The sequence below is a fragment of the Vicugna pacos genome, chromosome 11 (genome assembly GCF_048564905.1).
Source record: "Vicugna pacos chromosome 11, VicPac4, whole genome shotgun sequence".
Lineage (NCBI taxonomy): Eukaryota > Metazoa > Chordata > Mammalia > Artiodactyla > Camelidae > Vicugna > Vicugna pacos.
Genome location: NC_132997.1, coordinates 25,145,488 through 25,161,366, shown reverse-complemented (window position 1 = coordinate 25,161,366; position 15,879 = coordinate 25,145,488). Strand labels below are relative to the sequence as shown.

At 42.3% G+C, this 15,879-nt stretch overlaps 1 protein-coding gene across 1 annotated transcript in view; it reads right to left on the bottom strand.

Annotated features, from left to right (window-relative positions):
- LOC102536615 (pecanex 2) overlaps positions 1 to 15,879 on the bottom strand; it is a 236,173-nt gene that overhangs the window by 190,329 nt on the left and 29,965 nt on the right. The window contains exon 8 of the mRNA XM_072972392.1: positions 10,357 to 10,492. Within this exon, the coding sequence (XP_072828493.1) occupies positions 10,357 to 10,492 (136 nt within the window). The remainder of the gene's footprint in view (positions 1 to 10,356; positions 10,493 to 15,879) is intronic.

Below are 15,879 nucleotides of genomic sequence, written 5' to 3'. Positions count from 1 at the left end.
ACTAAGTATCACACTTTTAAAAAAAATATAGTTTTATTAAATATTGAGTCAATGCAAATACATATTTTTTTAGTATGTGTAAGGTGGAAAGAAAAAGAATTCAATGAATGTGGCTGTCACCCAGGATAAGAAAAAGAGCACAAATGGAATCACAGACATTCCCTGTGGGACATTCCCAACCACTCCCCTTCCCTCCTCCTTCGGCAAGTGCCACTGTCCTGAATTTGGTGTCATCATTCTCTTTCTTTTCTTCAGTGTTTGTTATGCTTATATCCACAACTTCTATACTGTTTATTTATGTTTTTGAACCTTATAGATACAAAACCACAACATATATATAGCCTTCTGCTCCTTTCTTTTTGCTTTCTTCTTCCCTCTGCTCCACATTCTGTTCCCGAGGCTGACACATTGCCATGTTTTATAGGTGCAGCATATATTTTCATGGCTGTATAATATTCCATTACATGGATATGTCATAATTCACCTGTTCATTTTACTGTTGAATATTTAGGGACTTGGGGCTTTTTTTTCAATTTTTTTTCTTTTTTCCTTTCTTTTTTTCTTTCTTTGTTTATGCTATTCTGCTGCTATGAATGTTCTTGAACATGTCTCCTGGTACATCTGCATAAAAAAGTTCTTTAGAATATACACCTGGGAATGGAACTCCTAGGAATGCAAATGTTCAACTATACCAGATGTTCAACTTTACTGAAAAAAAAAACTGTTTGACTTTTCCAGGAAATGCACAAATTTACCAGACATGAAATTACTGGGTGTGGAAATGTTCAATTTACTAGACAATACTTCAGTGCTATGGGTTTACACACCCCCAACAGCACACACATGCTGCATCGCTCCACATCCTCACCAACATCTGAGAGCATCAGGCAATTTTTAATTGTTGCTAATCTGGTAAGAATAAAGTGATATTTCTTGTTTATTCTAATTTGCATTTCCCTCACTATTAATGAATCGAGCATTTTGTTTGCTTTTAGTTTTTCTTCCTGAAATCATTTGCCCCTTTCTCTATTGGCCTGCTGCTTTGTCTTTCATTAGTTTGTACATGGGTACATGTGTATATATGTACACATGTGTATGCATGGAGGCATACTGTGTGTGTACCTGTGTGCCTTTGTATATATACATACATGTATGATCAAGACCTTTATTAAAGGATATATGTTACAGATATGTTCCCAATTTATGACTTGGTTTTTTACTTTCTTTACAGCATTATTGATAAATACATGTTCTTTTTTTATTGAAGTATAGTAAATTTACAATGTTGTGTCAATTTCTGGTGTACAGCACAATGCTTCAGTCATACATGTATATACATATATTCGTTTTCATATTCCTTTTCATTATAGGTGACTACAAGGTATTGAATATAGTTGATAAATACAAGTTCTTAATTTAAGTGAAATATAATGTATCCAACTTTTCCTACCAAGTGCAAAAGCTTTGCACTTTCTATACCTTGTTTACTAAATCCTTTCTCCCCCAAGGCTGCAAAGATATTTGATTATATCACCTTTCTTAAAGTTGTATAGTTTGGCCTTTCACATTTAAGTTGCTGGTCGACCAGGAATAAATTTTTGTGTATAATGTGAAATAGGGTACATTTCCTTTACCATAAAGAAAACCGTTGCCCCAGTGCCTTTAATTAAAATGTTCATCCTTTTCTTGCTGGTTTACCAGCATCCCACTGCCTAAGTCTGTGTTATCTCAGCCTTTAAATTTTTAATATTTTTCCCATCCCATTCTTCCCTTCATCTTCTTCTGGGATTCTGACCAAGGAGGATGACAGCCCTTCTGACGATGTCCTCCTCACTCTATAACCTCCTGTTCTGTTTCCCTCTGTGTCTCTCTGTGCTACATCGAAATTATTTCTCCAGATCTAACTTTCACTTTACCAGTTCTCTGCTCCTAAGTGTCAGATTTCCTGTCAAATCCTCCATGAGTTTGCTTTCATTATCACATTTCTCATTTCTCGTATTTGGTGCTTCTCCAGATCTTCTTGGTGATTATATAGCCTTTTGCATCTTACTTATATTTCAATCTCTTCCTTTACTCCTTTCGATGTATTAGACGTACCTACTCTCTATTCTGAATCTGATCATTACAATTCCTAAATTCACTGAGAGTCTGTTTCTGCTTTCTGGTGACGTTCCTGGCTCTTATTCACAGCAGTCAGTTTTGTAGTATATTTTATAACTTTTCACTTAGACATATTTTCCTTGTCTCTTTACTAGCATGCATTCTTTGAGAGTGGTATTAAAGCTCTGTTCTTCCAGACTGAAATTTACCTTTGTTTCTGCTAGGTGCTTGGAGGCACTACCACCCAAGGACCACTTCAGAATAAATTCTCTGAGCTGTTTGAACCGTCCATGTAGCGTGAATAAGGGCTGCAAACTGGATGCTATCTTGTGGTTACAAAGTCTTCAGAGAGATTTCTGTCCCCTTAGTCAGCACCAAGGTTTGAGACAGGCAGCTTTCCAGGCAGCTCCCTTGTGGAGGTACTGATGAGAGTGTGTTTATTTAATCCTAACAAGTGGGGTGCAGCTTGTTGGGGCCCCAGATTAAGAGGAGAGGTTCCTGTTAGATTTTGTTGTGCTTTGTCTCCAGTTCTCAGTGCACAGAGACAGTTAAATCCAAATCCCCCATTCACCTCCTCCTTCACTGTTGGGCCATTCATTGCTCATCCTCTCTGTCAGTCAGCCTTCTAGAGATGCCCAGCCTCCTCTGTATCGTCTAATTATAATCTGTCTTTTTACAACTGTGGTTTAAAAAAACACAGTGTAAAACTGACCATCGTAACTCTTTTTAAGTGTACATTTCACTGGTGTTAACGACATTCATATTGTTGTGCAACAGATCGCCAGAACTCTTTCATCCTGCAAAACTGAAACTCGGTCTGCATAGAACACTAACCCCCTATTCTCTCCTCCCCTAGCCCCTGGCCACCACCATTCTACCTTGTCTTCAGGAATTTGCCTACTTTAGGTACCGCGTATAAGTGGACTCTTACAGTATTTGTTCTTGACTGCCTTATTTCATGCAGCATCATGTCTTCAAGGTTCATCTGTGTAGCCTGTGTCAGAATTTCCTTCCTTTTTAAGGATGAGTAAAGTTCCATTGTGTGGATACACGCCACATTTCATTTATTCATTCACCTGTTGATAGACATTTGGATCGCTTCCACTTCCTGGTGGAATATTCACTATTCCAACAGTGAAGAATGCTGCTGTGAACAAGCACATGCAAATATCTGAGTCCTTGCTTTAGGCTCTTTCAGACGTGTGCCTAAAAGTGGACTTGGTGGATGATTCAAGTCCGTGTTTTTATTTGTTTGCACTTGCCTGAATTTTTCCAAAATGGATTTGAGGTAGGCTCTCATTTCCTGTAGGCTAATGAACATAAAACACGGGAGACTGATAAGAAGGACCAAGACAAGAAAAGGCAGGAGGGCAGAAAGGAAGAGCAGCCGTGGAGGTGGTGTGGTCTTTTAAAGGTCTCCCTCCCAGACGGCTCTTTGACTTATTGAGCAAGAGGGTATCCTTGGAGAGTCTACATTTTTTTTTTATCTTAATTCAGTGAAAGTCACGGATGTCAAAATGCCTGGCACACATCAGGACAGCACACTTGCTTCACTGGAGACCACTGAGAGATTTCACCATTTCTCTGTTCCCAGATGCTAATTCACTGACTCAGCTCTGCAGCATGGAGTCAGACTATAAAATATTAATGCAAAAGGCATTTCAAGGGAAAGTTGACCCATTGTGAAGGCAATATACAGGATGGGCCGGGCTGTATTATTACAGGAAAGCTGAGACTGTCAGCAATGCTTGCGTCTGGAACTCTCCTCCCAACAGAAAAGAGTGCTCGTGGAAACTTCCTGCTGTCATGTGAGCAAAAAGAGCATGTGTGCTCCAGAGTAAACCTTCCCCCCGCAAAGAGATCCTTTTCCTTCATGTTCCCTGGACAAAGAGTGCAAGTAAGAAATGTGTGTACAAGGTGAATGTGGTTTACTGTTCTGTGATGTAGGAATTCAGGTGTGACGCCTCAATAGCTCAAGGACAAGCAACAGTGGAGGTGATGGCATTCTTTTAAATAATAAAAATAGGATATTTTTATTAAAATATTTTAATAGAATATTTTATTAGAATATTAGATTTTATTTGAATATTAACCTTAGGGAAGTTCAAACTAAAAAAAAAAATCACATGAAGACTACATCTTTTGCAAAACTTATTAAAGATTCTGGCATATCAGGCTTTTTATTGCTGCATAAATGAAATCCTTGTTTCAAAACATCTCAGAATTCAATGCAGAGAGAAAACTGATTTGATTTCTGTGATTGGTTGCGGGGGACGCCACATCAAGGTGCCACAGTTTGGGTGGCTTAGACAATAGGAATGTCTGTCTTCCCCCAGACTATCTGAAAAATCCAAGAGTTCCATATAACTAATAAAAATTTTGATAATACTAATAATTGACACCGATTATTAAAGGCACAGTTTTGCCATATATCCTCTCTAATCCTCCAAACCTCACAATGACTCTTCCACGGAAGTGCTACTATTATTCTGGAGGCTAGAAGCCCAAGATCAAGGTGTTGGCAGGACTGGGTTCTTCTGAGGCCTCTCTCCTTGGCTTGTAGACGGCCACCCTCTCCCTGTGTGTTCACACGGTTTCCCTCTGTGTGTCCGTGTCCTGCTCTCCTCTTCTTAAAAGGACACCAGCCATATTGGATTAAGTTCTACACTAATAACATCGTTTTAACTTAATCACCTCTTTAAAGGTCCTGTTCCAAATACATTCATATTCTAAGGTCCTGGGGGGTTACAACTGCAGCATATGAATTTTAAGGGAGCACAAGTCAGCTCACAACAACGTCCTTTATGAGAAAATTGGGTTCATTGAATTTCATTTTTTGCCTTAAATACCAGGGAACGCACAGAGCTACATGTTTCAGAGAATTACAGCAATTATTCTTATTCTTATTTCTGATGTAAATCTCAAACTCAAATGTTTCTCATCATTTTAATCATTCATTTTATTCACTCATCCAACAGATATGTATCGTGCAGATTATCTAAGCCAGATCCTATATGTAACCTAAGCTGAGAATGCAAAGAATAACAAGACAGAGTTTCTATCTTGAAGGGGTTTAGAAATTCCTGGGGTGTAGACAAGCTAACCCACTCTGATAACTCAACCACACATACACACACACACACACACACACACACGCCTGCATCTGTATACTCGGAAAGAGACAGACAAGGGAGCTGAGGGAGCGTGTAAGGTGGACACGCCCAGCAAGGACATGGAGTGAGGGGTCCAGGGCAGAGCTCCCGGCAGGTATCAGCAGTGCAGGGGCTGCAGGCGTGAGGATCACAGTGGAGACGGAGGGGGAGTTTCCCAACTATGACTCAGGTAAATGCAGAGACACACTAACCAAAACACCGTTTCTGACTCTGATCCGTTAAGTAAGCCTCACCCAGGAACAGCCACATCACCCCATCCAGTAAGTCAGCCTGCAGCTTTCTTCTACTATTAGAAGAAGAAGAGGAGTAAAGGAGGGGGACAGGGTGTAAACTGAACATGAGTCCTTTTTAAGAGACAGGATGGGAGGAGGGTACAGCTCAGTGGTAGAGTGCCTGCCTAGCATGCACAGGGTCCTGGGTTCAGTCCCCACCCAGTCCCTCCACTAAAGATAAATAAATTTAAAAACCTAATTACCTCCCCTCCAAAAAAAACAACAGGATAAATGCCTTTGCTCCCTCCCCACATGGATCTGCGTTGACAGCATAAGACCAACGTCTGTTTCATGAATCTCAGTGATCAAGAACAACTTGAATGATGATCAGCATATTCAGTTTAAGAAGGGAGGGAAGAATCAGTGATAGTTCAATTTAAAAAAAAGTTCCAAATTAAAAAAAAAAGCAGGGAAGTATAAAGTACACTTCAGGAATAATTTTTGGTAGAATCAAAACATTTAAGAGTGTAAAGGTCTCCACCCCTCCCCCAAGCTACCTGAAAAGTTCTACGGTTCAAAATAACGGAAACTTCGAGAATTCTGTATGACCGACAAGAATTCTGATGGTATTAATCGCAGCCACCGATCATTAAATTTTGCCACATATCATCTCCAGTCCTCAAAACCTCATCATAACTCTCCCACATCAGTGTCATCATCCACATTTAAACTATGGGAAACTGAGGCTTTGAGAGGGGAGATCACTCCCCCAAGGTCCAGCATGCAGCCAGGACTGTGGGAAGCCGACATCCGGTCTCTGCTGTTTCCCTCACTTCAGGGAACCCAGGCGAACCCACACATCAGGCCGGGCTCACCCGTAGGGTGAAGGCCACCTTCACAGCAGGACCATTCCAGAGACAATACACGTGAGTCCAGCTGTGCAAGAAGATGTTAAAAACACAATGTTGAGAGAGAAACCATGAGAAAATGGACAACTGACAAAAATAACTAGGATGGGGAAGAATGGCTGACAAATAATATGTTCAAACAATTTCAGAGTCAGTTTTATAACTTTGAGTATGAAACCTACCTAACAAAAGGGAGAACACAAATGAAGGTCTGTTATGTTGAGACGAGTGAGCGACCCGGCTCTACAGGACATCCCCAAAGTCAGAGAGGACCAGGGCAGATTTAACTGTATTTTTGGGGGATGAGGTCTTGAAAACTTCCTGGAAGGGGAGGGGAAAAGGGAGGGGATGGTATAAGGAGGGGGCAGGATACACAGTAGTCCTGGGTGGCCCCATGTGCTCCTCCTGAAAAGACTGTCATCATCACCACTGCTCATCCTTGACCTATTTACACATCCCCTGTGGATTCCCACATACAGAACAGTGACTCGTGAGGGGGGGGGTCTCCCAGATCACACATGCAGCACTCCTGTGACCATGAAGAACAGAGGGAGATAAGGGGCCCCTGCTTATTTCTGCTGGACTAAGAAACAGCCCTTCCCTCGTGTTCTCCCTGACCCTCTGCCTCCTCGGTCCAGGCAGTGCCCACACTTGCTTCTCTCTCACCCGCAGGCCTCACCCTGGCTCTTCTGCCAACTTCAGTGCACCCTCCATGTTTCAGCTGAGATCTCACCTCACGGGGGAAGTCTCCCCGGTGCCCTGCATCCTGGCCTGGGGCTTCTTCCATGGCCACGGCGCCTGAGCCTGTCGCGATCACATCTCCACCCCAGACAGCTGACCTGGTTGACCAGATGTCAAACTGCTTGAAGGCAGAAGCTGGGACTTTCTGCTATGGTTTACTCTGCCCCCAGCACAGGGCTGAGGTACAGTAAGTCTTCACTAAGTACATGCAGGACAATGAGCAGGAAACCAATCTAATTTTTATTTCATAGCCAAAACCTAATTGAAATTCCTGGTGGTATCAATTAAATTTGGAAAACTAAATAATAGAACTAAAGAATTGTTTTCGATATGAGATCTTTGCAAATATTTACTGAGGTTCTAAAGAGGAGCCTGGAGGGCAGTCTTCATTTTCCACCTCTATACCTACAGAGAGTAAAACTTGGACATTTAAAAAAATTTACCTAAAATTAAGAAAGTTAAAAAAGTTGAAGTTCAAGGAGGGGAGGGGAGAGCTCAGTGGTAGAGCACATGTTTAGCTTACACGAGGTCCTGGGTTCAATCCTCCATCTCCCCATTAAATTAATTAATTAATTAATTAATTAATTAATTAATTAAAATTACTCAATTTCATTAAATTGAATAAATTAATTCAATTAAATAAATCAATAAATCTAATTATCCCCCCAAACAAACAAAACACTGCAAAGGATAAGAGCTGTCTTATCCCCTTCTGTATCTATTTCTTAGCCTAATGAATGGTCTACAAGTAATAGAAGCCTCATCAAATGTTTTCTGAACTGAATAAAATACATATTAAAAAGAAAATTTGAAGTTTATCAGCGAATTTAGTTAAGCAGCAGTGAGACACTACATGCAAATTTAGTTTTTATACATTTCATTTACATTATGATGCCACTTAGAGAATTTTAAGTGTAAAATGAAGAGTAGCGTGGCTCTGGTTTATCCATGCCACAGTCACCTACTCCCGAGTTTCTGCTCTACCTGGGACGTTTTTGAGGTATTAAGGCAATGGATTTGCATCTCTGACAATCCAAAATTCCTAGTTTCCCTACGATTCTGCCACTCGTGGAATCAACAGCATTTGCATCTTCCCAAACTATCTGAATGTTTTCACATAAACTGTCCCTCCTTGCAGGGACCTCTAGTAATGACATTCTGGCGGTAGGGAGAGGATGCATTCGCAGGCCTGTCTTAGGAAAATGCAAGTTTCTCAGAGAAAACCCACATTCCGCAGGCACCACCCCCCTGCACTAAGACTTGTGGTAGAAGCTAGTGCGGGCAGTGGAGGTGGGGCTGGGTACAGGACACGAAGCGAAGGGGATGCAGCTGAGCTCACAGGAGCACATGAAGATACAGAAAAGGCTGATGAGCACAAAGACTCATGGAGAGGAGAAGGCCACAGCATGCAGGGCCCTCAGAGCTGGGGGCTGATGGCAGGGTCAGAGACCCTGGTACTGTACCCCAACTGGGCAGGGGTGGGGCTAAGAGGGAAGGGGACAGGGCACAAGCATTTTAGAATGACACAGCAATTGAGGACAGGACAAAAACTGGTTAGAACCAAGATGGCAGAAGAGTTGACTTCCAGTAGACATTGAGCCTCACTGTACGTTCACCGTAACACATTAGCTGCTAAATGTCACACCCACAGGCACCATGACAGTTCCCAGTCTGACCATAAAAGGCCAAAAAGTGAACGGGGTGGGGGGGTGCCAATTCCAGGAAATCCCTGCCCCTTCTCCAAAATAGTTGGAATAATCCTCCCATTTGTTAGCCTGAGAAATTACCCAGCCCATAAAAACTGTGCCATACCCTGAGACCACCTCTCTTGCCTGCTGAGACAGCCCTCACTGTGTCAATGGAGTGTGTATCTCCCTAAATAAATCTACTTCCATTTTATTATGGCTCATTCTTGAATTCTTTCCTGCCTGAGACAAGAACCTAATCTCTGGTAACGGGCAGCCCGCCCTCTGCAGGGACCACCCAGTGGGATCTAAGCCAGGTCTGGCCACCAGGGGCGCCCTCCCACCTCCACTGGCCTCCCAGTGTGTTGGGAAGCTTCCTTCCACATCCGGATGCCCTGGAAGGGAGGGAAGGAAGGGAACAGCCCTGAAGACTGACTCCTTGAATTAAGTGAATGCTTTTTCCCACCGGAATTCTTTCAAGCCTGGGAGGGCTGGTTACCCTTCGCTGGCTCTTTCAAGTCCTCCCTACCCAGTGCCCCACTCCCATCAGTCAGCAGGAGTACTGTCCAGGACAGCATATGGTCAGTTAGAAGGGACTATGACATTTTTTTTTCACACAGCTGAACAATAGTGTATAAATTACTGTAGCATCTTTTGGAAAAACTTGGTTAAGCAAGCATGAAAACAAATATAAAACCATAAAAATATTTTTTGTTGGCAATATTCTCCAGAAGAAATCAAAACATTATCAGGAGGAAGGTAAGTACAGCAATAAAGAAACGTCACACTAACTGGACAGTGTTGCATCTATAGTGCTCTTCCTTCCATCTGTACCTACTGAAATCTACTTTTCTTCAAGGTCCAGCCCAAGTGTCCCTTCTTGTAAGGAGCCTTCTCCACCCTCATTCTCCAAAATGCCCTGACGGAATCTGTACCTCTAAATTCAGGACCAAGTGTATGTCTTTCCTCCCATGTTATCTTTTTTTTTAATTCTTTGCTCTGCCTCCCACAGCCTCATTAAAGGTGTACTGAATAAATGAATAAACACCAATGTTATCTGTCAGTAAATTAACAGAAGGCTTCATCTTTCAAGTCCCTTGATGGTCATGTCATTTGCTCCAAAAATAAAGTCTCGCTTCCCAGCCAAGATTCTCTTTCAAAATCTCTGAAGCTCAATATATAAGGTGATAACAAATTAATAAAAATCTAGATATTGTCCAAACCACAGGGAAAAAAAGCCGTCCTAACCAAGTGAGCATCCCGGCCACCAAAGATCAATGTAAATAAACTTCTAACGCATTTGGAAGAGCAATTAAGACAGTAATAATCCTGTTAGCATCAGCAGAAGGGTACCTGTTACCTAAATGGTTTCTTTACACGTTCGTTCAGTAGACCACCATGCAGTGATATAGCCCCAACCCAGTGACGTAAAATTCAGCATAAGGCCGGACTAGTTCTGTTGGGTAAATCCAACCTGGGAGCAGGTTTCAAGATCCCTGCTTCTGGAGCGTTTACAAGCAGTGATGCTGGAACATACCCGTGGGGTTTCTGGCTGGGTCCTCCGAGCCATCATCAGTAACAGCTGCTGTTGAAGGGCACTGACCGTGGGGTCCCCGGAAGAAGGGTCTTGACTCTCGGACGTGGTGGTACTGGAGGAGCTGATCTGTATGTCCCTGAGGATGGGCCAAACAAATGTTCTGGTTACCTAGAAGTGCGGGACGTCATCTGGTAACTGTACACAAACACAGGGGCTCTAGGGATCGTCCAGGAAGGCCGTGGATAAGCCTTTACAACCTTACACAAGTCGTTCCAAGTCGAAAATTGCGTATGCAATGCTACCTGCAGGCAGAAGGATGGTCGTCTTGCACACACACATTTGAATCACTCAGGCCGTCCAGAGCTGCAGGGTGCCACGGGATAGGGAGGTAAATGCCTCGTGAACACCAGAGACGACGACCTTATTTTTCTTTCCTTTTCTACTCGGGGTGGGGGGGGTGGTAACTAGGTTTATTTATTTATTTATTTTATTAATTTTTTTTTTAAACAAAGGTGCTGGGGATTGAACCCAGGACCTCATGCATGCTAAGCACCCGCTCTACCACTGAGCTATCCCCTCCCCTCCGACCTTATTTTTCTATATATTTAATGGTGATAGCAACTGTCTCTAGCTTCATATTTGGTAAATACAATAAATAGCGAGCTGGACCACTCCCAAGACACCAATCAGGAAGAAACAGTGATGGCCTAACACCTCTGCTACCTCTGGCAACCCCCAACACCAGCCCGCATCACCCCTTTGCCCACACCCCATCGCCACCCAGAGCAAAGCAAGAGCACGTCACAGAAAAGAAATGCCCCAGGTAATTGTAAAAGAGGACATCACTGAGCTAGCTGTGATCTGCATCTAAATCACTCTGTTGTCTTCCATCCCATCGGACAGACAGGACTTAATTAATGGAACTCTTTAAGCAATATCAGATCCTGGCATTCTTCCTTTGGCTCAGAAAGCAAAAACTAGGACACTTCTCTCTGCCTACATTTCTGGCAGGGTACCGATAACTCTGAGGAGACAGTACTGGCCGCCTCCACCACAGTCATTTCTAACAGAATTCCTGCTGACGTAACTCCAGTTTTATTCAATCATCTAACACCCTGGGTTCAGAAGAGACTAGGTCCCTCCCTAGCCCCCAGGGGTAAATCCTGGTCACCCCACACCCATCCAGGTAACTCCAGCCACACCGCCCAGTGCCTGGCTTTAGGATGGGAACATAACCCTAGAAGAGGCCAGTGTCAAGCAAAGGGGAGTAGGCTGGGGACAAAGAGGCTCAGGGGCAACTTCTTCTACTTCTTAAAAGGTAATAAAAGTAAGAGACCATCTTTTTCCTGACCTTTTGATGCTATGTGAACAAGAAACTCACACCCACATAGTCATCATGAAGGTCAAGTATGAGGACAGCAAAGCTAAGAGATAGAAACTAGTTCCTTTTGTTAATTAACTTATATCATTGCTAGGGTTTTTTGGGGAGAGTTAATTAGGTTTATTTATTTATTGTAGTGGAGGAGATACTGGGGATTGAACCTAGGACCTCATGCATGCTAAGCACACGCACCCACAAAAGAAAGAAACTAGTTTTTTTTTAAACTGTATTATTTTTTCCATTTTCTTTTCATTTTTCAGTTTTATTAGGTAGAATTGTTACAATTTGACTGCACATGTACAATATATTGTATGTAAATACATAGACACAATATACTGCACATTTTTAAAAAATTCACATATATGCACTGTTCATTGAGAAACTAGTTTCTTGACAGCCAATCAGCCCTGCACCAGTCACACCTTTGGACTTCCTGTTTCTAACACATCCTGTAATACATCCAGTAACTGTTTAATACATTTTCAGTTTGGGTCTTCAGGTCCTTGAGACACAAACCACCTCAAGAATGCAGATGCTGCCCTAACTAAGGCCATCATCACCTTTTGATTTCTGACCTCACATTTCAGTATAAAGTCTCTGGCAAGTTCTTGGCTCTTTCTCTTCCCTAACTCCCTACTACCATATTCATGAACATGCAAATACTTACTTTACAGGAACAGGGCTGAAAATATGACAGCTATTCATATGGGTGCATGCACACATGCAAGAATTTCTCGACATTTTTGAGACATCATTTAGGACCATTTGATGACACATTCAGTAAAGGCCTTCATGTCAAGAACCATTTAGGAAACATCACATGTTAACATCAGGGTTTAAGAAATGAGTCAGGTGGGATGAGTACAGGGAACCTGAAAACTTAAAAATCCTGTCCTTCCATTATCTGGATGAATGTTCTGTAAACTGCTTTTGCTTCCCATCTATATTAGTGGTGTAAAGTCTAGGAGGGAAAACGTTACATTTATACAGACAATGTTCACTCAAACATATCAGCAACCTCTGAGGACCGAAATTCTGTCATTTCAGAGCTAAATACAATAGGATCGAAAACATCTTGTTAATGCAAAGTCAGAGAAGCCTAAAATTCAGCAAATGTGAGAACTCCACTAAAAGCAAAAGATTACTCTGACTTCCCTGTAGGTGATGTAGGTGGTGACTATAAAGGTGGCGGGGGATGGAAAAGTGCTCTTCTATGAGAAAATCTAGAAAGAGTATAGCGCCCTCTACTGCCGACTGAAATAAACGAAGCCGGCACAATCGTGTGAGCTGTAACAGCTAGTACAGAGAAACCCTTCTCCTTCCTGCCAGGAAACACGGTGCAAAAGGAAGTGTCAATACACTGCAGCTGAATTTTTTGCATATTACTTAGCATGCTTCTGACTGCAAAATAAAAATGATAATAAAGAACATTATTACAAGAACCTACTGTAGCGCAAGGGAACAATTTTCAATTCCTTGCAATAACATATAATGGAAAAGAACTTGAAAAGAAAAAACATGCATGTGTGTATATGTATAACTGAATCACTTTGCTGTACACCTGAAACTAACATTGAAATCAACTACACATCAATAAAAATAAAACTGAAAGTAAAACAAGAACATTTTCTCGTGCAAGCCCTTTAAAAATCCTATGTAAAAATCAAGGGTTTGGTCTTCTTTTCAAAATCGCTTGGATGACTTCTAGAGTTAAACAGAAATAGGCTTGAATTACTACGCTTCTACGTAGCATCTGTGACTATCAATATGTTGTTTTCCTGCGTAAAATCCTTACCTGTAAAACCGGGGTGATGTCTCCCTCATAGGGACTCCTGTAATAATGAACTCAGACTGGGCACGGTGCTTCCTATATATCAGACACTTAATAACCAGACACAACCTTCCTATTTCCTGCTATTGACAGAGGATCTGACTTTGCTTATTTTCATATTAAATAGCAATGCAGCCCCTATGCTCTTCCCACAAACAACATGTTAATTCTAGTGGTCTCTACCAGCGGGAATGGGGGAAGAATGTCTTGGCTTCAACTCACACCTAATCCTTTTTTCTTATTTTTTTCTTTCTTTCAGAAAAACAGATGTAAGCAACATACCAAGTTCCCTCTTAATTAACTGCTTTTACAAGAGTTGAGTATTCTAGACGAGGCATGATGATATTGAAAAAGATCCTTTTCTGAGCTTTCTGACCGGTACGTCTTCATCAGAAAACCTTCCTTGTCACGTGTATCTGGGGTTCCTGTCTGGCCGGGGGGAGATATGAAACGCTGCTCCTGGTGTTGCTCCAAGGGAAAAGATTTACCCTCTTGGCCTGGCACAGTTTTCTGCGGTCCTGATGCTGAAGTGAGACCCATGGGCCGCAGCTTGTCCACTCAAGAACCAATGGTGTCACAAAAGTCACTCAGTGGCCAGGACCCTCCTTACTAATCTCTGAAGAATTCCTGCCCATCTTCCTTTACTTGTATCTCTCTTTTCTTTTAAATTTATTTTTTTGTTTTTCTTTGAGGGGGTGGTGGTAATTAGGTTTATTTATTTATTTTTAGAGGAGGGACTGGGGATCGAACCAGGACCTCGTGCGTGCTAAGCACACGCTCTAACACTGAGCTGTACTCTCTCTCCTTGCATCTCTTTTCAGACTCTCAGCTGCTTGTTCTTGCATTCTGGACTGTGGGCTGCATAATGGGCTGGAAAGTCTCTATTTTACTGACCTAAGGCCAGAGACTCCCTTCCCCTCGCCCACCCCCGTATTAATGAGTATCATGTGAAAGTGCTAAGTTCCAGGAGATACTTCCTCCCGTAAAACAGCAATGGAAATGGAAATATTCTAAACCCGTAGTAATTACCCTCTGAACTATAACAGAGCAAGACTTGCACATCTGGCCTTGATTTTCCTTCTCTCTGGCTCACCAGGTATGGTATGGTTCAGAGCCATACCATAGCTAGATTTATTTAAACTAGATTGCGCTCAGAGCAAGAGCAGAAATAGTGATTCATGGTGGAAACCACCCAAAGAGCAGCCACTAGGAAGGAAATAAAGACAGACCAGCGGATAGAATCTTTCCCAGGGCCAGGATGGTGCACCTCCACGTGGACAGACAGAGTTGGGGCTCAAAGTCACATGGACACTATTCCACAGTATTGTGCGCCCCAGGTTTCCTGTCATTCAAGCTTCTACAAGTGACAAATAATAGAAACATGTGGGCTTCTACATTTTCCCACTGATGTGGAAAGAGATTCCTGAAATTCTTCATCTTGCCCAGATTTCAAAACGTATAGCCACCAGACTGAAGGAAACAGCCTCTCTCTTTCTGCCTCCCTTTCCTTGTCTTCCAAGCTTCCTCTGAGGCCTCAGGAACCCACCACCCAGAAGGGCAGCCTAGAAATGAAAGTCACAGCGACATCTTTAGTAAGTGGGATGGTCAAATTAAGCAGCACTACTTTGGAAACTATAACCTGGTATTTAGAATTTTAACAGGGATTTTTGTCTTAAAGTCTGCAAACAACTCTTCTTTGATATGACAGTAAAATTCGTCTGTGCACTGAGGGAAAAGGGAACAGCAGAGTGGAACAGGGCCTCCAGCACAGGGTCTGACTGCCACCGTGTGGCCGGCGGGGCTGTGACCACAGGAACAGAATCTCATTCCAGAGAAGGTGCCTCAGAGAACAGAAGTCTTTCTAGAGTCAGCCTCCTAAACCTTCCATCCTTATGACTCTGTGTCTAGATGAAAATTTCATCTCTCTCATGTGTCTAAGAAAACAAAATAAGGACTACAGTGAAAGGGTCAGAGGGTAACAACCAAAAACATAAAAGAGAGGAGGAATGTGGAAAAGCAGGAACTCTTCAGAGGCAAAACCCTGGGTGATCATCTGCTTTTCCCAGATCTCTTCCACCAAGCACCCCCAAAAGATTTTCCATTTAAAGCAGTAACCCATAACTCTCATGCAAGTCAACAGAATGACGCCACTATGCACATATTCTCGAATATTTATCCTTGGAGTTGACATTTTCAACTTGCGCTTGAATGAGACACAGGACTGAACATGTCTGATGTGGGGAGAATTCACATTTTACTCTACATGTTGAATGCTTTATTGACTAATGTCAGTGCCCCACATTCTGACTCA